The sequence below is a fragment of the Lygodium microphyllum genome, chromosome 6 (genome assembly GCF_053477565.2).
Source record: "Lygodium microphyllum isolate KBCC chromosome 6, Lygodium_microphyllum_v1.1.10, whole genome shotgun sequence".
Lineage (NCBI taxonomy): Eukaryota > Viridiplantae > Streptophyta > Polypodiopsida > Schizaeales > Lygodiaceae > Lygodium > Lygodium microphyllum.
In genome coordinates, this window is record NC_141140.1 from 74,986,372 (window position 1) to 75,009,890 (window position 23,519).

At 41.8% G+C, this 23,519-nt stretch overlaps 1 protein-coding gene and 1 pseudogene across 2 annotated transcripts in view; both read left to right on the top strand.

Moving 5' to 3' along the window:
• The first annotated feature begins 10,594 nt into the window (after window positions 1-10,594).
• Window positions 10,595-10,986, top strand: LOC148034689 (ubiquitin-ribosomal protein eS31z fusion protein pseudogene; annotated as a pseudogene).
• A 3,483-nt stretch (window positions 10,987-14,469) lies between these two features.
• Window positions 14,470-23,519, top strand: part of LOC148034690 (uncharacterized) — a 32,605-nt gene continuing 23,555 nt past the window's right edge. Inside the window, exons 1-3 of one of the 2 annotated variants that reach the window (XM_087679664.1) lie at window positions 14,470-14,648; window positions 14,717-14,892; window positions 14,972-15,078. In XM_087679664.1, the coding sequence (XP_087535790.1) occupies window positions 14,722-14,892; window positions 14,972-15,078 (278 nt within the window). In that variant the 5' untranslated portion in view covers window positions 14,470-14,648; window positions 14,717-14,721. The remainder of the gene's footprint in view (window positions 14,649-14,716; window positions 14,893-14,971; window positions 15,079-23,519) is intronic. The other variant, XM_087679665.1, reaches the window with a different exon arrangement.

The window sequence follows — 23,519 nt, forward strand, 5'->3', positions numbered from 1 at the left end:
GTTTGGACTTTAATATCCAATTGCAGTTGAGTAGTGTCCCCTTGGGGGATATAGATACTGCCATTGCACGAGCACAAGAGGTGGAATCCCGACTACAAGCAGCCTATGCTTCTCGAGGCAATTCGAACATGGGTTTAGTATTGGGAAATAATGTGTCAATGGCCAATGGCAGTAGTAGCCAAGGGATAGCAATGGCTAACCCTAATGGGAGAGGAAACATGATGCAGAATGTCCCTTTATTACCAGCTCCCCCTAGCATATCGATGCATACGGGCAGTCAAATGGCTCCAAGTGGTGGAGGCCAGGAGGTCAATGTTAATACCATGCCTGTGGCTCAACAACCAGTCCCTAATCGAATTGTTAGGCCGATGGAACGACAGGGTAATGACCAAGGCTATGAGTCGAGTTCTTCTAATGTTCTTGGCGAGGTTAAGGACATGATGAAGCATTATACCGACATGATTACGGAGCAGTATCGACAAATAGCCGTTGATGTTAACTTCCTTAAAAAACAACAAAATTTGATAGGAAGTAGATACCCAGAGGAGGGTGCACCTTCGAGGTTTAGTTGCAAATGGTGTGGCGGGCAGCACTATCCAAGAAATTGCCCAAATGTTAAGTGCGACATTTGTGGAAAATCCGGCCATTTAGCAGCTACTTGCTGGAGTAAGATCAGTTCCCTCCAGCGAGGAAGTCGGCAACCAGGGCCTGTTAATCATCGTGCCCAAGGAAATGATTCCCAGCGAGAAGATGGGCCTAAACAAATACTTCAACGACCAAAGACTACAGTGGAGGGGCTACCTAGTGGTAGTGGGGTTAGTTTGATTGAGGCTGTACGCGTTAATGATGCTGAAACCTCTAATCTGCGAGCTGTCCATACAAGAGGTCAAAAGGGTAGAGAAGCCGACAAGGATAAGCCTGTCGATGGAAACCCTAAACAAGGCGACAAAGGAATGCAAGTTTTGGACCCTTCCATGGAAGGGGGACCTTTGAAGCCCGTAGAAAGTAAAGCCGATAAGGAGCTACCAAAGAAGAAGGTGAAAGTTAAGAAAGAGGCAATAAAGCCGGTTCAGCGCCTTAAAGAGCGGATGGTTTGGCATGAAAAGCGAGCTCTATCGAACTATCATGAATTCGATTTGGCGAGCTCTCTGTGTGAAGTCAAGCCGGATGTGAATCTTTTACAGCTTATTAAGCTTTCCCCAGGAGTACGCAAGGAATTTAGAAAGATCCTACGTACCGGGTATATCGTAGAACCTTTGGGTATTGCGCGAGTTGCTGATGACTGGTTCGAGCATGCTGAGAAGCATTGCCCAAGGGTTGCAACCTATGTCGATGGGATATTAGTAGATTATGCCATTGTCGACACGGGATCATCTGTTAACATTATGAGTTCTGAACTGATGGAAAGGTTGGGTCTTGCGATTCAGAAAGATACCTCCACAATTCTTAGAATGGCAGATGATAGTTTGAGACAGCCGAAAGGCTGCATTACTAAGGTCCATGTCACTGTTGCAAATGTAGAATGCATGTTGGACTTTAGGGTGATTCGTTTTGCAGGGCGGCCAAGTTACCAAGTATTACTCGGACGACCTTGGATCTTGCAAGCAGACTGCCAAGTAGATATACCCACCGGTCGACTGATATTCGGTAGAGGTGCCCAGCGTGTGGTGGTTGATGCTTATCCTGAGTCCCCGCAGAGTGAGAGAGCTCCTCTATCTTCTACAGAATTGGAGACATTAGAAGATTTATCTGCCAGTGAGACATCATCGAGTGATGAGTCTAAAGAGGGATCCACCACGGAAGACATCTATCAGATCACTTTGAATGAGCCGATAGAGGGCCAAGATCGTATAAGAGATGCAGATGTTATCGAGCTAGACCTTGGTACGCCTGATGATTCGCGGCCAATCAAATTAGGTTCTATGCTCAGCTCAGCAGAAAGGGAGGACTATGTGGCCTTGATCCAGGAATTCCGTGATATCTTTGCCTGGAGTTATGATGAGTTGAGAGGCATTCCTCCTAGTCTTGCTGTTCATACAATTCCGTTGAAAGAGGGCAGTCGTCCTGTACGGCAGAAAGTAAGGCGTATGCCTTTCGAATTGAGGGACGGCCTGTTTGAAGAGTTACAGAAGCTTCGAAAAGCGGGTTTGATTTTTCCTGTGCAACACACGGAATGGTGTTCGCCAGTTGTGATTAGAAAAAAGAAGAATAATCAAATCCGTTTATGTGTAGACTTTAGAGAGCTGAATAAGCAGACAGCTAAGGACTACTACCCGTTGCCATTTATTGACCAGATTTTGGATCAATTAGCGGGTAGGGAGATATATTCGTTTATGGATTGCTTTGCAGGATATAACCAGATGGCAATTGCAGAAGAGGATAAGTTGAAAACAACCTTTATCACTGTATTTGGTACTTTTGCGTACCATGTGATGGCCTTTGGTTTATGCAATGCGCCTGGTTCGTGGCAACGAACAGCAGATAAGACATTCGGTGACATATCCTCTGAAGAGTTGAAGGTGTTTACTGATGACTTAGGGGCTGCCACCTTGAGAGAAAGGCAGTTGATCATTCTAAGAAAATGCTTTGAGCACTGTAGACAATTTTGCATCGCCCTAAACCCACAGAAGTGTGTTTTTGGAGTACCTTATGGGCTATTGCTGGGTCATGTGGTCAGTTCAGTAGGGATTGCGACAGACCCCGAGAAGGTTAAAGTTATAGTTGCCATGGGTCCACCACGCACTCCGAAGGAAGTTCATAGCTTTCTGTCTTCGGTTGGTTACTACTGAAGATTCATCAACGCCTTAGCAGAAAGAACGTTGCCGCTTACAAATTTATTGTCCTTTAGCTGTTCGTTTGTATGGGGTGACCCTTGTAAGGTAGCATTCGAGGATGTGAAACAAGAGCTAGCAAGAGCGCCCGTTTTAAAAGCACCTAAAAGAGGTGAGGTGTTTTATATATTTTCAGCAGCCACGATGTATAGTATCAGCTGCTGTTTAGCCCAAATTTGGGAGGAGAAGTGGTACCACCCGATTGCTTTTGCTAGTCGGAAGCTGGGGGTATCCGAAATCAATTACACTTACATGGAGAAATTGTGTCTAGCGATGGTCTTTGGGACCAAGAAATTCAGGCATTATGTTCTCTATGAGAAAGTCGTGCTTTATACGAAGGCGGAGGGACTTCGATTATTGATGAATAAGCTACAGCCGCCTGATCGTTTAGCGAAGTGGTTAATCACTTTGCAGGAATTTGATTATGAAATCAAGAGTAAGCCACCAAGGTTGCAAGGCATCGTGGAATGTCTTGTGGACTTTGGGGAGCCGAAAGAATCTGTGGCTGAAGGTAGTGACATGGAGTTGTTATTTAAAATAGATACGGCATCTATTCCCTCCTGGTATGCTGCAATAACGCATTATTTATCAACAGGAGAGGCGGGATCCGAATTATCTAAAGCTGAGAGAAGGAAAATTAAGCAGCAAGCGTTAAAGTTTGCTTTGATCGCAGGTACATTATATCGGCAAGGGGTTGATGATATCTATCGCCGGTGTGTGATGCCTGACGAGATGCCATTCATTTTGGAAGAGTGCCATGATTCTGCTTGCGGTGGCCATTTTGCTGGACGGCTTACAGCACAAAAGACTTTAAGAGCAGGTTATTAGTGGCCTGCCATCTTCCAGGATGCGTTTGCGTATGTTAAGCGATGCGATATTTGCCAACGGCATGATAGTCGAGAGAATAGGAAACGACCACTCACCCCTATTATGGCGATACTTCCATTTGAGAAGTGGGGAATAGACTTTGTGGGTCCTATTACTCCGTCGTCGACTACGCAAAAGAGGTACATCATTGTCGCAACTGACTACTTCACAAAGTGGTCAGAAGCACGTGCAACAAGGAAAGATTATGCTAAAGAAACTGCTAGTTTCCTTTTAGAGCAGATAATATGCCGGTTTGGTCCGCCGAAAGAATTAGTGTCGGACCGCGGAACCCATTTCCTGAATAAGGTGATCAAAGGTTTGACAGAGATGTGGCAAATCAAGCATAACAAGACAACCCCATATAATCCGCAAGCCAATGGTTAGGTTGAAAGTACCAACAAGCAGCTTGTGGGCATCCTGTCCAAAATCGTGTCGGAAAAGAAACGAGATTGGGATAAAAAGTTATACGTGGCAGTGTGGGCCTATAATACGGCCTTCAAACGAGCCACTGGCCATACCCCATTCAAGTTAGTATATGGGGAGGAGTGTGTCTTGCCTTTAGAGATTGAGCTGCCAACTATTCGGTTTGCCATCAATCATTCTTTGAGCGATAAAGACGCACTTTTTGAACGCTTGACGACACTGGCACATTTAGATGAGCTTAAGTTGCAGAGCTTATTGCACCAAGAAGTGGCAAAGCGCCGAATGAAGCAGCTACACGACCTCAAAGCCAAGAAATACACCTTCAAGAAAGGATAGCTTGTTCTGTATTATGATGCACGACGTGAATTATTTCCAGGCAAGCTAGAGCCTAAATGGGATGGGCCCTATAGGATCGTTAGAATAGGAAAGAATAAATCCACAGTCTTGTTAGCTGACCTTGAGGGGATAGAATTTAAAAATAAGGTTAATCTTAATAAGATTAAACCTTATTATTTCTGATTGCACTAATGCTATGACTGCCTTGCAGGTCTAGGCGAGATCGATCAAACATCTGCAAGGAAATCGTGATAGAGGTTGATGGGTCGTCCGATCCCTTATTTAGATCACCCATATTTAGAGCAGAGGTATCATCAGGGAAAGCTCATTTGGTGGAGCAAAGGATACAAGGTGATTGAGCAAGAAGGCGGGACATTTATTTGGGAGATCAAGGTCTTCTGCCATCACTCCCTACAAATTTTGACGAGTATCCCTGTTGAATTCAATGACGATGGAGGGATGGAACCTACAGTCCACCCGTTGAATATGCTGAACTTCGATTATCATAATTACGAGTAGAGTTCAGGATGGCGGGATATGTAAACCCTTTATGGACGTACACTTTGTACTTTGATGGGGCGTCCAGGGGTCCATGCAAAAAAGGAAGTGTAGGAGTTGTCATCCGAGACCCCCGACGATGCATTGTCATGAAGTTAGCTGCTTATCTCGGGGTGAATTTTACCAATAATATGGCAGAATACAAAGCCCTGATTATGGGTTTGAATATGCTTCTATCCAATTATGATGGAGTTCAGTGATAGATGAGACCTTACATGCCCACATGCGAGAGAGTGCATCAGCCACTACCATATCCTTGCCACAGGTGTGAGTAATCTCAAAGTCATAGTTTTGTAAGGTGGCTACCCATCTGCATTGCTTGGGAGTTAAGTTGGGTTGAGTCAAGAAGTATTTGACCACACAGTGGTCACTTTTCACTTTAAATTTATTGCCATACAAGAAGTGATGCCACTTTTTGATAGCATGAATGACTACCAACATCTCCTAATCATAGACATGCAACTATCTCTCTTTATCATCCAATTTGCGGCTCTCAAAGGCTATCACACCATGTTCTTGCAACAAGAAAGCACCAATACCCCGTCCACTAGCATCACACTGAATGGTAAATTCTTTCAAGAAGTTAGGGAACACACAAGAATGGGGGCTGAGGTAAGCAATTCCTTTAGCTGAAAACTATGATTAATCAAGGCATCCCAAAAGAAGGCTTCTTTTTTCAACCTATCAGTCAATGGTGCTGCAATTGTAGCATAATGGTGGATAAATCTCTGATAAAAGGAGGAGAGACCAAGAAAACCACACAATGAGGTGGTGTCAGTGGGGGTAGGCCACCAGTCCCAAACACATTGCACTTTCTTAGGGTCAGCTTAGATGCCTTTCTCACTAACGATGTGTCCCAAGTACTCAACCTCAGTTTGCATAAAAACGAACTTGCTTTCCTTGGTAAACAATCGATGCTCTCTTAGTATATAAAAAACTTTCTTGACATTGTGTAAATGCTCATGTAGTGACTTGCTATAAATGAGTATATCATCAAAGAATACCAACACAAACGATGTGTCCCAAGTACTCAACCTCAGTTTGCATAAAAACAAACTTGCTTTCCTTAGCAAACAATCGATGCTCTCTTAGTATATATAAAAATTTCTTGACATGGTGCTGCAGTGACTTGCTATAAATGAGTATATCATCAAAGAATACCAACACAAACTGGAAATGCCATGGGTGCAATATCTTATTCATGAGGCTCTGAAATGTGACGGGGGCATTAGTGAGCCCAAATGGCATGACAAGGAAGTGGTATAAGCCACGATCAATCTAGAAAGCTATCTTAACTTCATCACCCTCTCTCATTCGTATCTGGTGGTAATTGGATTTCAAATCAATCTTGGTGAAGTAGCGGGCTCCCTTGAGCTCAAGTCATCAATTCTAGGGATAGGATACTTATTTTTTATAGTGATCTTATTGAGATCACGATAGTCAATGCACATTCAAAAGGACCCATCCCTTTTCTTAACCAATAGGATTGGGGAGGCATAAGGGAAAGAGCTAGGCTCGATGAATCCTATCTCAATGAGCTCCTTGACTTGCTTGGTTACTTCCTCTCGCTCACATTTAGAGAGTCCATACGGGGGCTTATTGATTGGTTTGGCATGGGAATCCAAGTCAATCGAGTGGTCTACTTACCTCTTAGGTGGGAGGGTAGTGGGGGGTTGAAAGAGATCCTGATATTTAGCCAAGAGTGCCGTTAATGCTGCATCTTTCTTCCAAGAATTGTGCTGGTCCTCAACATCCTTATTCAAATGCAAAACAAAGATCTGTGAGTGCTTCTTAAATTCCTTTTTCAGTTGTCTTGCTATTATAAGCTGAAAATATGCATTTTCTTTGATGCCTTCCAAATGTACAAGCTGCCCATGCACCTCAAACTCCATGTACAACTAAGAGAAGTCCATAGAAATCTTTCCCAACTGCTTCAGTCAATCACAGCCTAAGACAACATCCAGGGGGCCCATATCAAGTGTAATTAGGTCCATTACTGATGCATAATTTCCAGCCAACCTGAGAGGCACTTGTGTGCATACATGGGTGCTTATCTCTTCACTCCCGTTAGCCACTTGGACTTTTAGAGGTTGCTGTAATTCAATAGGAATACATGTGAGATGGGCAAGGGTGGATTTGTTCACAAAATTGTGTGTGCTGCTACTATCTATGAGGATATATACATTCTTGCCATTAATGTTTCCATGTACCCGAAGAGTGCTCGGGCTCCTAGAACCCGTCCATGCATCCATGGAGATCGAGCAAACTGATATGGGGGTAAGTTGGGGGGGGAGTAAAGTATCAGTTCCAGGCAAGCCAAATGCGGGGTAGCCACCAGGGTCAAATGGGAACCCATCCAAAGAATCATATAATTGATTAGGGTCAAGATCCTCTTCAAATTCTGCATTTTCGGCATGTGTAATCATTGGTGGTGTGTCATGTGGGTCCTCATCCGCTCTATCACAATCTTCCAACACATACATGCTATTAAACCTAACAATGGCATTGTTAAATGGGCATTGGGATGCATGATCGGGCATGTATTTATCCCCACACTTAAAGCATAAACCCTTAGCCTTTCGGTCCTTAACAACATCTAGGGAAATGAATCTTTGGCCATTCAAACCTAAGGCATTCTGAGTCTTACTTTCAGCATACTTTGTGTCACCTTTGGGCGGAGGTGATGTCCCAAAACTACCATGTTTTCTCTCAGCATTAAAAGTCAGATAAGTTGGCATCTTGGGGCTACCATTCAATGCACTATTGTTGCGATAATTTCCAGCATGTGGGGGCTGCCTAGTGGGGTATCTTTGCTGTCTTGAAATGGGCTACATGCCCTCATTGCGGCGGTATTTCCTGCCATACCGTTTAGCCAATTCTATAGCGTTAAACAAGATGGTTGGCTTTTGAGCCATTACATCAACTGAGAGATTCAAATCCAGCCCATAAATGTATTCATGCAATTTGGCCTCAGCACTGACAACTTCCACATACATGGATAGGTTCATAAACTGGTTAGTATACTCTCGCACAATGAGATTACGCTGGTCAAAATGATACCATTGCCTTGCCAAACGTTCCTTCTCTACGGGGGAGACAAAAACTTGAACCATGTGCATCTTGAAATCTTCACAATCACAAATTGTTGGTTTTCCCTTTGAATGTACCTTCACCATGTGTGGGCAAAGCCCTCCAAGTGAAGGGAGGTGAAGACAATTTTGGCCTCATTAGTGTGGGGTTAAATGAGGAAGTAGGCTTTGAGTTTAGAGGTCCATTCCTCTAACTCAGCCGGGGATGAGGATTGCCCATTAAATTTAGTAAAGACAATCTTATCACGTAATTCATTTTGGCCCTGTTGCCCATGCATGCCATGTGTTGCATGCTTCCCATATATACATTGCTGCCCATATATACCTTGCTAATCAAAATGTCCCTAGGTGCCATGCTGCCCATGCATTACATGTGGGCCAAACTGATTATTAGGGCCTTGCTGCCCAAAATTTCCATGCTGCCCATGCAATACATGCGAACCAAACTGAACATTGGGGCCTTGTTGCCCAAAATTGCCATGTGCATGCTGCCCATTACCATATGCATACTACCCATGTGCACCCTACATACTATGCTGCCCAAAATTTGCATTTTGCCCTTGCATATAGCTTCCACTATGGGGAAGCTGCTGTCCCAAGGATGGGCTGGAAGGGTTCGTCACGAGTGAGGGGAGGATGGGCTCATCATGTCGCGTAGAGGGCTCGCCCAACTCATAGGTGCTATGGGGAAAACCATGGGTGCTACCAAAACCTAGCTGGCCACGTCCCGTCTCCAAGGGGGAAGGGCGATTGGTCTCACGAGGAGAACCATGCTCCTTGGGCTGAGCCGAGGAGGGTGAGAGGGTGGAGATGAGGGTTCCCATGCACTCTACAAGCAAGTCCATCTTAGCCATCATCTCTCTATGACGCTGATCTTTGCGGTTTTCCATCTCCCTATGGCGGTGTTCCAACTCTCGATGCCGATGGGTTTCATGTTGGTATAGTGTGTCGTTAAGCATAGCAAAACGGTCTGTCTCGAGGGCACCTTCTTCAAGCATGTATTTACGATCCTCTTGGGCACAGCTAGGATCATTCATAGATGCACGGGAATCTCTGATCTTGCGCTGGGAGTCCTCCTGGGCCTTGGATTTACCCTTATGACCTGCCATACTAGGTGCAATCCAAAGGACCCCCTATCACAAAAACTGCAATATCTCGAGCTAGGGAGCTTCGATCGCCGAGCTTCTTGATTCGAAATGGAGCCCTTGATCCTCTCTATGAGGCCATGCAAAAATATTTCTCACAATAAATATGCAAAATTTGCTGTAATTGAATTTTCAGAGCTGAGACGACATGGTATACCTATCTCCCACTACATACATCCACCATACATCCATCAAGTCATACATGTTCTTTGCCAATACATGTGCATTTAGCCATCATACATCCACCAAGTCATACATTTTCTCTACCAATACATGTGTATACATCTGTTATATATCCACAAGTCATCCATTTGCTATCCATACATGTGCAAGGTGCTTGGATGTCAATGATTGGGGCTTGAGCCACCTATTTAGAGTACTTGCACCTGCAAACAAATTTTGGGCTTCAGATCACTGGGAGGTGGGCAAAGTTATGCCCGGGCCGTGCACCCCTTCAGGGTCTTTGATGGCAAGGGGGGGTCACCCCTCTTTTATCTTGCCACCTTGCTTGGCATCGGGCTTTTCCTCACCCGGAATATGCATGGCAGACATTTATTGTTAAGCAACTAGCATGATATGCATTTATAAATTGACGATTGGGCCTTTCATGATATGCATGATCAATAAGGAAAATGGGATGGAGAAAGGGGTTACCTCTGCAAATCAGTGACTCACTGATTGCATCACTTACCCTTTCTTACAATTTTTGGCTTAATGATCAAGAATCAAGACCAAGCATGATTATGGATTAGGAGTTGAATTCTCAACCAATAGGAAAGAATTTTGAAGTGTGCTCAATCATGCATGCATTTCAAGAAGTGCATAATGAAAGAAGGCAATCAATTGGTAATCCCTAGCTTCAGCCTAAACAAGAATTCATGTAATTCTTTAATCTCTCCAAGCAAGAGATTGGGCTTAGCAAGTGGTTGGAGAAGAGAGACCAAGAACCATGAGACATACCTTGCTTAAGCTTGGGGAAGAGATAGTGGCTACCCACTCCAAGAAATTCATGGTTGTTCTCCTTCTTGCAGCCCATGGTCGTATGGAGCCTTCAATGTCTTGTGGCTCGCACTTGTTGAAGCTTGTGGCTGCTCCCAAGGCTCTCAGGACAAGAATTTGAAGGGTCTTCAATGTACCTTGAGCTCCCTTGAAGGTTTCATGGCTGCCATGGTTGCTGCCCACAATAGGGTTTTGGGAAGTGCCAAGAAGATGAAATGTTAGCCAAGGAGGTCAAAAGTGGGACCAAATGAGTGCTTGGAGCTGGGGTTTAACGCTGAAGACCATCATGTCTGGAGAGCGACGAAGGAACACGTTTGGAGCTTGGCTCTCTTCAACGGTCATCATGATGCAGATCTTTGTGAAAACCTTGACCGGTAAGACCATCACGGTAGAGGTCGAGTCCTCTGACACTATCGACAATGTGAAGGCCAAGATTCACGACAAGGAAGAGATTCCTCTTGACCAGCAATGCCTTGTCTTCGCCAGAAAGCAGCTTGAGGATGGCCAAACCCTTGCTAATTACAACATTACACCAATCCAAAGAAGATTAAGCACAAGAAGAAGAAGGTTAAACTCGCGGTCTTGCAATTTTACAAGGTGGATGATTCTAGGAAGGTCCAATGCCTTCGAAAGGAGTGCCCCAATGCAGAGTATGGGGCTGAAACTTTCATGGCAAACCATCATGACCGACATTACTGTGGCAAGTGCAGTTTGACCTATGTTTAACGGAAAGCCTAGGAGCTTGTTAGGGCTTTAGCAGGGTATGGGATGGCACTCAGGTACTCCAGGGTGAGCCCAAGGTCCCAAGAAAGTGGATGGAGGTGCCATGCAAGCCCTAGAAGAAGGGGGAGAGAGATCTTGCAAGATTTCGGGTTGGAGCTTCCATGGCAGCTTGAGGGTCCTAAGAGAGAGAAGGGGGAAAACCCACTTTTGTAAAAGATAGTCACGATTAGTCTTTTCCCTAATTCTAGAGGGGTCTTCTTGGAAGAGGCACGCCTAAAATTGCTATGTGAAGTAAAAATGAGCTGCCATTCTTGCCCTTTTGCCTCCAGATGTGGTCAAACCTCCAGTGAGCTCCCCAAGAAAGGCTGCCATAGTCTTCAAGAAGGCCGACAGCTTGTCTGAGTACTCCCTATGTACATGTGGGAACTGTGTAACTAGGATTTTCTAACTATGAAAAAATGTAAGGAGCCTAAATCTAAGGAAAGAAGAAGGATCAATGACAAGGCTCTGATACCAACTGTAATGAAGGAGACCTAGCTAGCCTAACTAAGGGAGAGAAGAGAGAGAAAGACTGTAGGAGAAAAAGAAGAGGAGAGAGAAAGGCATGAAGAAGGAGAAGTCATGAGAGCTGAAGAGAGGTGGAAGAGAGATTTCTTGATAGTTCCGTGATGCCTGAGGAAACCCTCTTACACCTTTTATACCATCAGTGTGACTTGTATTTTCCCATATGCCCGGTTCATTACATGGGGGAGGCGAAGGGGGGAATGCTTTAGGGATCAAAGCCATTCATCCTAGAACAATCTAAGTAACTATATTCTTAAGTTGCTTTACGAGACCTCCTAACTCATTCTTGAGCTTTTGTTACAAATATACACTAATTTTATCTAATTTTGGATTACCTTCCATGCTGGAAGATCAATCGTGATGTGGTCATCCTCTTTGACTTGGCAAGTCTTTGAAGTTTGTAGTTGGATTCCCTTGGAGGGAAAAAAAAAAGATTCTCCAATGAAGGAGGGTCCAACATCATGTTGTGAAAAAATTCTTTTTCAAAATAGACTCTCTCTCTATATAAAAGCCAGACAAGCTAATATTTTGAAGTTCGCAATTTTCAATGTCATTAATTCTCATGAAAAGTATATTCTATCCATTTTTTTTTCAAAAACTACATTTTATTCTTCACATATCTACATTTTGGTGCTCAATTTAATTTTCTTATGACCAATACATGTGGAGTAGGCCAAAATCCCCTGAATGAGTGTCAAAACCTGAAACAAAGTCAACCATCTTTGGAGTAGAAACATCCAAAAAAAGCTTCAAAGGCCATGTGTGCAAAAGATAGTGATTTGGGATTGCAAGAAAAGGCTTGAAAGGCCACATGGAGAGGTCAAAAACCTTCATTAATATATAGAATAGATGTTTGTAAATAAAATACTATTTAGTAATCAATTTTAATAGTAAAGAGTACAATATTAAATCAATTTGACATTCAAAATATACAATTGTAGTAGTAAATTTGTTATATTGAAGTTAATTTAATTTTTTTAATAATTAAAGGTAAGTTAATTTAATACTAAGCTAATCAAAATATTACTAATATCAATATATTTTAATATTAAAATTTAGTAAATGATTTGTTATAAGATAAAAAAATTAATATCAAATTAGTATAATATTAATGTTTAAACATTTTATTAATAAAACCATTGATTATACAAATATTTCAACAGAAATATTTTAAATATTGACATTCCATATTAAAGTTTTTTGTATTGACATTGTTAATTAAAAATATAAATATTCTTAATTTCAAAGGTTTTAATATTAACAATTTACATATGAAAGTACAATGTAATATTCAAAAATAATGTTTGTTAAAAACATATCTATTTAAAAACTTTATAATAAGAAAATTTTATATGGTTACATGTTAATGCTAATATTAAATTTACATTATAATAATCCTTAATTATTGAGATATTTTAACATTAATATATAAAAGAACCGCTTTTATGATACACACACACACACACACACACACACTCTCTCTCTCTCTCTCTCTCTCTCTCTCTCTCTCTCTCTCTCTCTCTCTCTCTCTCTGTGGTTGGATTTGCATGTTTGCTCCCTATTCTTGACTCCAACTATTACTCCTCCTCACTTAGCTCTTGTTGGGTGGTTTTACATCCACTCTCTCGCCTCAACGTGATGCCAAGTGACGAGGCAAATTTTTGATTAAAAAGATTATTTTAAAGTTGATAAGTTTAGTATACTAAATAGTTTTAGAAGTACAACACGATTTAGTAATCCACTTTAACAATAAAAGATTATAATATTAAATTTATTTGACATTTCCAATAAAAAACTTATAAATTAATTTTAAAAATCTTATAATTAAAGGCAAGTTAATTTAATATTGAGCTACTCTAAACATTACTTATATAAAATAATTTGTTTATTCAAATACAAATATAATACATTTTTTATTATTTAAACATTCTTATTCACGTTTTATTAACACACTTATTGTAAGTCATAAACATTTTAATAATATAAAATTTTACTACAAATATAAAAATATTCTTATATTAATACTATATATTAAAGTTATTTAGTCTTAAGACCTTCAATATTTTTTAATATTAAAAATTTAAATGTTTTTAAATATTAACATTGTATATTAGAAATTTTACATATTAATGTTCTAATTCTAAATGTTTTACTAAAAGATTAAACATTCTGATTAATATTAATCTTTTATATTAACGTGTACTCTAATATTGAAAATATTATTGATTAAGAATAAAAATGTGTATTTTAAAGAGTTTAGAACAAGAAAATGTTATATTATTGTGCGTTAAGGTTAATATTTAACATTACATTATAATAAGCTTGGACTATTGACATGTTTTTACGTTATGATAACCTTGCACTATTGATACTATTTTACATGCATATTAAAAAAAAACTAGTGTTATAACACACACACACACACACACACACACTCTCTCTCTCTCTCTCTCTCTCTCTCTCTCTCTCTCTCTCTCAGCTTGGCTTTGTGATGGGTGTGCTCAAGTCATGACTACCACTCTCTTTGGCATGTCTGAGTCTTGGTTGCCACTCTCTCTCCTCTTCGCGAGGTGCCACGTGAAAAGGTTAAAACCATTCCTTAATATATCTATACTATTAGTTAAGGAGAGGTGGGGGGTGGGTGCCACGTGGCAGCCCCCCACCTCCCCCACAAAAAAAAAGAGAACGCGGTCTGGCACCCGCCCTCCCCCCCCTCCCACCTCCCCCACAAAAAAAAAGAGAACGCTGGCACCTCCCCTTCCCCCTAAAAATCACATCCGCCTCGGCGCTTCGAGCCTAGGGGCGGAGCGCCTAGTAGGATAGTTAGATAGAAGATTGAGAAGTTTTTAGATTAATATTGGAAATCACGTTTCCTTTTAACTCACTCACACATAGACACACACCCAGACATACTCATATTGGAAATCACGTTTCCTTTTAACTCACTCACACATAGACACACACCCACACATATGCTCTCGCCTGGGCTCCGGGTTCCCCGTGCGACGTGCGTGCTCCCGGGCCTTGACTGCCACTCTCTTTCCTCTTTGCTCAACTCCGGAGAATCGCCGTGCTACCGCACCCCGCGTGGAGAGGTCGACAAACTCTCCTTGGCATTACAAAAGGAGATACATACTCTTTCTTAAAACGGGGAAGAAGGCTTTTAACTTCTATTCTGTAGGGTGAATGCAAAGAGTTTGGGACATGAATACGGTGGAGGTCTTCTTCACGGACGTGGAGCCCCGTCTGAAGGCTGCGTTGCTTCAGCTTGGCAATGAGTCCACCATCTTTGAGCGCCTGATGTACAAAAACTCCAATCAGCACCGCAGGGCCCTCTACTTTCGAAGGCTTTGCCAGGTACTCCCAAAATCTGCAGCATCTTGCATTCCCAAATGCAGAATCCCAGTGATTCTGATGGCCTGTTCTTGATACAAAGGTGAGAAGAGATTTGCGCCTGTTGCGGTCCGCCTGCTTGAGTGAACTAGTGCAGAGCGCGGCTTCCAACCTAAAGTCTTCTCAGAACGAAGAACCACGCCAAGCATCGTAAGTCTTGATCATTACAAGTTGATTATGTGGAACATTCATCTTGCTACAATTCCATAATGATGGAGAAAAAGGATAAGGAGAGAGGTACCGTAACAGAAACCATGAATTTGGTTGAATGCCAATGCTTGTGAGACATTAATATTGAGAGTATACGTGTTAGGTCACCCGAGAGGAATCAGGTTATGAGGTACCTTGATATGGTATTTTACGGCCAAGTAGAGTAGACATAAATGCAGTTGAAAGACGACTCACGTGGATGTGTGATGTGCTTAATTTCGTCAAAGCAATTATCAAAGTTTTTTCAAAGTTTAAATCTGCACACTGTTCCAGTTGATGTTTCCAAAAGTGACCAGGCGGCTGTATTATATTCTGCACATCTGCGTTTTGAGCTGGCCTTCCTGGACAGATCTGCGTTTTTTATTCAGGACAGGTTATTCTCTGTTCTTGGCTGGTGTGGCAGGTTTCAGTCTTTTTTTAAGGCTGTGTTTCTATCCTGCATGCATCTGTGCTTTGTTGCAACCTGCCTTCCCTGGCATCGAGGCCTCTGTCTGCATTGCTGTACATCAGTCTTTTCCTGATCAGCAGCTTGAGGATTGTGTTGTTCGGCAGTGTCCAGAATGACGCACACTATTTCACCAAAATCGACCTAAGGTCTGGATACCATCAGATACGAATAGATTCGGAGGATATCTTGAAAACTACGTTTCGAATGTAGTATGGACTCTAGATTTTTGGTCCTATCTTTTGGATTGACCAATGCTTCCGCAACTTTCCAGTAAATGATGAATGATTTGTTTCGTTCGTATTTAGGAAAGTGGAGTCGTTTTCATGAACGGCATCCTTATTTATAGTAAGTCATTGGAGGAGCATGCGAAATACGTGTGTCGTCTTACGTCTCTTACGACGAGAATAATTATTTATTAAATTATCCAAGTGCAATTTTTTTTGCACAAAGCTGTTATATCTTGGTCATGTCATCTCCATTGATGGCATTCAAATTGATTTAGAAAAGGTACGAGTAGTGCTCGATTGGCCAATTCTTGTGACCATTAAGCAAGTAAAATTTTTTAAAGATTTTACGGGGTTCTTTTGAAAATTCATTAAGGACTATGCTCATATTGTTGATCCCTTAATACGTTTGCTTAAAGATATCCAAAACAAATAGAAGCACGTTAGTCTGCTTGTTATTTGGATTAGTGAGCTTGATTAATATTTTCAAACATTGAAACAGCTTGTTACAAATTATGCTTGTTTTATCAATGTTGCAAATTATTGATCCGATAAATCTTTTGAGGTTCATACAGATGCGAGTGATTATGCTTTAGGTGCTGTCCTTTATCGGGATGACCGACCTATTGCATTAAAGAGCCATAAGGCCGTCGAAGCCCAAATATGTTATACCATCCAAGAGAAGGAATTGTTGGTAGTTATCCATGTGCTTAAAGTATGGGGTCATTATTTATACAATGCTCGGTATATTATTTAGATTGACCACCACCCTTTGAAATACCTTTGTGATCAACTTAATCTTCGTGGTTGTAAGACAAGATGGACGGAGCTTTTGTAGAAGTTTGACTTCGAAAGTCACTATAATAAGGGTGCAACTAATATGGTTGTTGATGCTCTTAGTCAAATTCCTAAAGTCAATGCCTTGTCTTTCTTCAGTTTCGATTGATTTCTATCTTTCTCCCAACACTCTCAAAGGGCGTTGCCAAATGCCAAACAGTTTGGGCTAGATCCCGAAGCAACGCAAGAAATAAAGCTATTCGAGAAGATAATAAAGCGCTGTTTGATGAGTCTACGTAGTATTAGGTAGTTGGGGGGTTTTCGTAAAAGCAACGGGAAAAATTGCGCAAATACCAGTTAGTAATTCTTTCTTAGGTCTTTAAGCCAGTAAATGCTTTGGCCCAATCGATCGATGGAAAGGGTCAAATCCCAGCTTCTGAGTCTAGATCAATTGAGTCTCCTGCACCATATGGGAATTATTTCAAGACGTTCCGGTGGTAGAAAACGACCTGAATCTGCAGGAATTCGGGAAGGTTGAAGCAATGGCCAAACCGATCTTCACTTTGATAAGATCTGGCAACTAGTTAAAGAGAAATCTAGTAGCCCAGGAAGCTTAGGTGGTCCGGATGCTCGAAGGCTAGCTACTGAGAGAAAGATGATAGAAAAAGTATTCCATTTGAAACGGATTACTTTTTAAATGAGACAAGTATGCGTGCTCAATGATAAGGATATTCACAATAAAATTTTGTACGAGTGTCATGATGGGCAGAGTGTTGGACACTTTGGCATACACTGGACTTTGGCCTTTGTTACTCATCATTTTTATTGGTTGCCTATTAAGACTATGGTCGAGTCTTATGTGCTTGTGTGTGTGCAGTGTTATCTTAATAAACTTGAATGACATAGATAGGTGGGGATGTTGTATCTCCCTTTACAAATCCTTGATAGGAAATGGAATAGGATTTCTACGGATTTTATAGTAGGATTGTCTTATATGAATTGAGGTCATGATGCAATCTAGGTTGTGGTTGATTGATTGATGAAAATGGCTTGATTCATTCATGTAAAGATGACCGTAAAAAGCCATGAGTTGGTTGGTCTCCATGTTGAACAACTTTATAGACTTTATGATAATGAAATAGTCAGTGATTGGGATCCTAAGTTTATTGGCCATTTCTAGCAAATGGTCTTTCAAAAGTTGGAAACTTGATTGTTCTTGTTGTCCTCCGAACATCCAAAAACTGATGGGCAAACCGAAAGGACAAATCAAACCATGGAGGATATGCTTCGCGTATATGTCTCCCATAGATAATATGATTGGGAATGTTATCTTCCTTAGATTGAGTTTGCTTATAATAGTGCTAAGCATTTGGCTACTATTTATAGCCCGTTTATGCTTATGTATGATTATGAGCAGAAACCATCGATTGTCACAGAGCTTAGGGGGGTGATAATGTAGTTTATAGTTGACTTTCAGCACAATATGCATAAGATGCTGACGATTGTGAGGAAAAGCATTAAAGTAGCCCAAGATTGTGCTAGGTTTTATGCTAACCAACATCTTATTACCAAAGAGCTCTAGAAGGGCATTTGGGTTCACTTTAAAGTCCCAAAGCACTTTGATTCAATGACTATCGGCAAGTGCTATAAATGATCTTTGAGATATTGTGATCCTTTTCAAAATACCAAGAAGATAAGTAGTGTATTCTATGATTGGAAATCTAAGTTCATCTTGTGTTCCACGTGAATTGTTTGAAAGAATGATTAGGACAAGGTGAATAGATTGCTCCGACGATTGAGGAAATCCCATGGCTTGAGGATACTACTTGTTACATTCCATTCGACCTCGAATTGGTTCTGACCTTAGGAGCAAACGATCTTGTCGGACTGTTTATCTCAAGTATTTGGTCAAGTGGAAAAACCACTCGGAGGTGGAGGCTACTTGGGAGTGTGAAAATCAGAGTGAAAGCCAAGATTGAAGTATGTGCAAGAGGGAGAGAAGAGCTCATAAGTACAAGAACAAGTCTTGCTTATTTAGTTGCTCATGAAAGTACAACTTGGGTCACTTTCACTCAAAAGTTGATATAGACTCCTGGGCTGTTTATATAGCCCCAACTGGCTAGGGTTAGGGTTTCCCCTTCCCCTTAGGACCATTTACACGTGCCTGTCCTTATCCACTCCTGCATAAGGAGGGTTCATATGCCTATACTCTCAACACCCCCTCTCCTAAAAAAAAAAACCCAAATTAGGATGGCTGTATAGAACAGGCTTACAAGGATGGCTATAGGCAGAAGGGATATAAGACTCGGAAGAGTCGAGCATTTGTGGATTGGGAGCCAAAATTGGCCTCCAATTCCTTAGGTACTTCAGGATGGTTAGGACATTTACTTATAATATGTCATGTCTTCTTGCATTTATTACATTTCATCTTTTCTGGGTATTTTTTCCAACAGTTTTTTGCAATATATCCCTTCTTTGTACAAAAGATACACTTATTGACAACTGTATACACTAAGACCTGGTCACCGGATGTTGGAGTAGATGTCTGACTGGTGCTTCCTTCTTTGTGATTCCTTTTTTCTTCATCCAAATAGGATTGGATGGTACTTGCCAAGGTAGGATTGGGAATATTAGTAAGGGTTGTTACAAGTGTGGGAAAGACCTTTTTGACTGCTTTTAAAAGAACGGCAATATCATCCTCATCATGGATTGGTGCTTGCACTGAAGGTACACTTATTGACAACTGTATGCACCAAGACTTGGTCATGGGATGTTAGAGTAGATGTTTGACTGGTGCTTCCTTCTTTGTGATTCCTTTTTTCTTCATCCAAATAGGATTGGATGGTACTTGCCAAGGTAGGATTGGAAATATTAGTAAGGGTTGTTACAAGTGTGGGAAAGACCTTTATGATTGCTTTTAAAAGAATGGAAATAGTATCCTCATCATGGATTGGTGCTTGCACTGAAGAAAGCTGTGTCATGAGGCCTTTCATATGAGAAATAAATTTTCCCAAGTCTTCTCCTTCTCTATATTCTAAGCTGAAGAATTCGATCTCAAGAAAAATCTTAGCGTTTTTACATGTAGCACCATAGAGCTTTTCAAGCTCATCCCATTTTTCCTTGCCAGTGGAGAGCTGATCAACATGATGAATCAAGGATTCATCTAAGTGTAACATGACTATTGCTTGAGCACGTTGATCATCCTCCACATTAGAAAGGTTTGTAGGATCAACAGCTCTAGTCCCTAGAATGAGAGGCCTATGATCTCTCTCCATCGTTTTGTACTTAATGAGTACTTGGCAAGGGTGAAAGTCTTTGCCATCAAATTTACGAATCTGAGGACGAAGGTCGGCTTAGGCTGAGGCCATAGGAAGGTCTTACTACTTGCTTAGTGTAAGTAGCAGTGTCTATTCCTTTACAAGGGGCCACTAGTGGAAGTACGACAGTAATGTAGATTTTACAATTAAAACTTCAAGGTTGAGAATGGTTGAAAATCATACATATGAAGTATTTCGAAATAGGACTTAGGTGGTCCTTGCCTTTGACCAACCCTTTTTTTGTGCTTGATTGTTTTCCTTGGTTTTAGTGAGGTGCACTTTTGGCTCCTCCTGATAATGTGGCCTATTAGAGGAGTTCTTGGTGGAACAAGGCTTATCAATCAACTGTGTGCTATGGGATGAATCAGAGGAGAGTACAATAATACTCATTTCTTTGATTTACCAGTAGCAAACAGTAAGAAACATCAGTTGAATGCATCAATAGTGCTAAGAAGCACTTGTACCAACTTCCATTTTTCTACTTATAATGAAGGTCGATCTTTATGAGCTTAGGAGTGCCCATGGAATGAGAAGAGACTCTGCATTTAAGCTCCACAGGGCAGTAACAAATCTTGACAAGGGTTTTTCAGTGATTAAAATCATTGTTGATAATGCCTAGATTGAAAAAAATGAGAATAAGAAAGCTTGAACCTTCCTGGCTATGGCTGCCACAATTAGGGTTTTGCTAATTGTGGGTAATAGAGAGGGGATTTCTCTAAACCCTCTTAGCTGTAGATAGCCCTCTTGGGGGGCAATGAAAGCCCCATAATAACCGAGATGATTGCACACATAGCAAGCCACGTCGAGGAGCTGAACTGGCGTCAGTGAAATCTGCACCAATTTTGGGAGAAACCGCAATGCTGCCCTCCACATCGCCCAATCTCCACGTTTAATGCGCCATGCTGAAGTGCCCTGAGCTGGGGAGGAGATCTTCAAGAGGAACCTTGAGCTGAAATGCTCTCCTTTGCTCTCCCTAGGTCCTCCAATAGAGGTGGGTCAAGTTGTGGCTATGGAGGTCAAGAGGCAAGAGGTAGAAGTTGAAGACTCATGTGCACTTAATGGTGTAATGAGGGTGAGGGAAGCTGAAGGATCAAAGGTGGCTCGGACACCTTCCCCTCAGGACCATTTACACGCGCCTGCCCTTATCCACTCCTGCATAAGGAGAGTTCATATGCCTATACTCTCAACAGGGAGTTGGTATGTTCATTGAAGAGTCGTTTTCCTCACTTCGTTCCTAAGGATATTTCTGAGGACAACAATCATTCATAAGGGGAAGTGTTATCTCTATGGATATTTGCATGGGCGCTAGTATTTCTAGTCATAGTGGTCATGAGGTAACTTAGTGTGAATGCACTAAGGGCACCTTGGGGTTAGGGCAATAGTCCTAAGTCCAGTCTTGTAAATAGGACTCAAGGCCCTATTGTGCACATTTATTGTGTGATCACCACTCTTGGACTCTTGGACCATTGGCCAATGCATTCGTACATTGGGATGGTGTGGGTTGGTGATATGGGACGCCAAACCTTGGGATGTGGTCATGGCCCAAAGTGCTGCTAGCTTCCAAGCTCGAGGTGGCTTTGTGGTTGGGAGGTGAGTTTGATGTCGAGTCCCTTTTATATTCAGTTTATGTCTCGTGTGTAGGTTGGACCTTAGGGGGACATTTCACTATAGCTCTACCACTCTTGTTGCTAGGGTCAAGAATGCCTTCACGGATAAGACTTGTTTTAACAGGTCGAATTTCACCACTTGGTCAAACTTCATGCAACAAGTGCTTGAATCTTAGGGTCTTTGGGACCTAGTTGTTAGTCTAGAGTCTATGTTGGATCCTCAACTTGCTCATCTTGATGACGTCTGTTAATAGAGAGCCTGCAATCCCACAACCAATGTTCAGTTAATGCAAGGGTTGCTTTTTGAGTTCTACTCTTAGTTACAACATTTTCCCCTCATATTTGAGTGTTGGAGTCATCCCATTGACCGCTATGCAACACAAGATCGCACTCGACGTATCAATTTCGACTTTGAGCATTAGGAGTTTTTCATTAAGGAGGAGGGTGATTTGAAAGTCTAGTTGGCTGAATATAAGCGGTTACTCGTTGAGGCTACCACTACGAGCTCATCGAAGTCACTTGACGATTAGGTTATATATATATTTTAACAAGTTGTCTAAAAAGTATTTCCACTTCATCCAATACATTATCTCATTGCTCCGATTGTCAACCTTTTATGTGTGTTATGCGAGGATACATGATAAAGTCCACAAGAAGTTCTCCCTACATTCTTATTGAGAGAGGGGTCTAGTTGGCCCTTCTTTGCAAGAGAAAATCGGATGTGGCAAGAACTCTCAAGGTATGAAGGCAACTCAGAAAAAGGGTGATACCCCTTAGACAAAAACAAAGACACCAAACTCATTTGGTAATGACTCCCTACAAAGAAAAGAGATCAGGCCTTGTGGACAAAGAATGTTGTACCAAGGCCCAAGGTTTGTTACCTAAGAAACCACAATAGACTGCTATGATTGCTTCCACTCTTGTTGGACAATCCGATGGGGCTATGCCTTCCACTATTGCCCCATTTACTCCTTCCGATACAGTTGCTGCCATTGGACATATGATACACGGACAACATCGGTAGCCTATATCTTTCAGTACTCCTAAAGGATTATTTGATTGGTTTGCTGGCTCCTTACCCATTGCATTATTTGCATCCCTTTTGGGGTCTCCTCTTACATCCCACCCTAGGCAAACTTTTCCACCTCATCATGCTTTTCATTAAAGGGTCTCCTCTTACATCCCCCCCTAGGCAAACTTTCCCACCTCATCATGCTTTTCATTGGCACTGACTTGTTGATGGCTATACCTTTAAGCCAATACTTCTCTAGGTCCCTTTGGACATCACTAGGTTGGTCTATTATCCCTCCCTCTAGGTCTTTCTTCTTTTGTTGCATTGACTCCTTTACTCATACACATTTTGCACCCTTCATTTAGCTTTGTTTTGTTTTGCATTGGAGCATCTCACTACTAATCCGTGTTTTGCAAATTATTCACTTTAGAGTTTTCTCTCCTTTGGTTATGTGTGTGTTTTTTTGTGTTTTGTCTTTTGTGTTTAGGGTTTGCGTTTATTGCGTTCTTGTTTAAGTTATTGTGTTTGAGTCGTATTCATACATTTCGTGTTTTCTCTGTGCAAACTCTAACGTATCTTTGCACTGAGTAGGTGCAAGTCCTACCCTCTCTACTCGCCTCTGAGAAGCTGGATGGGATGAACTATCTGTGAGAGTGCGCAGCGAAAGAAGAACACGAACACAGAGGAGAGGAGAGAGGAAGCAGAGAATGAAGGAAGAAAATCTGCACTGACTGAGATGAATGCTGAATACACTGGAATGGACAGAACAGTCCCTGCACGCAGCCCGGAGCGTCAGTGAGGGAACCAGGACAGACTGGAAGCAGAGGCAGCACCAATGCCGGAGACGGAGACGGAGGGAGCAGTGCTGAACCTGCAGAGCATGAATGCTGGACTGACTGGGGGGGCAGCTATAAATAGCCCCCAGCCAGAAAACTGGCCGACCAGCTAAACTGGCCGACCTGGCCAGATCTGGCCGACTATGGCCAGATCTGGTCC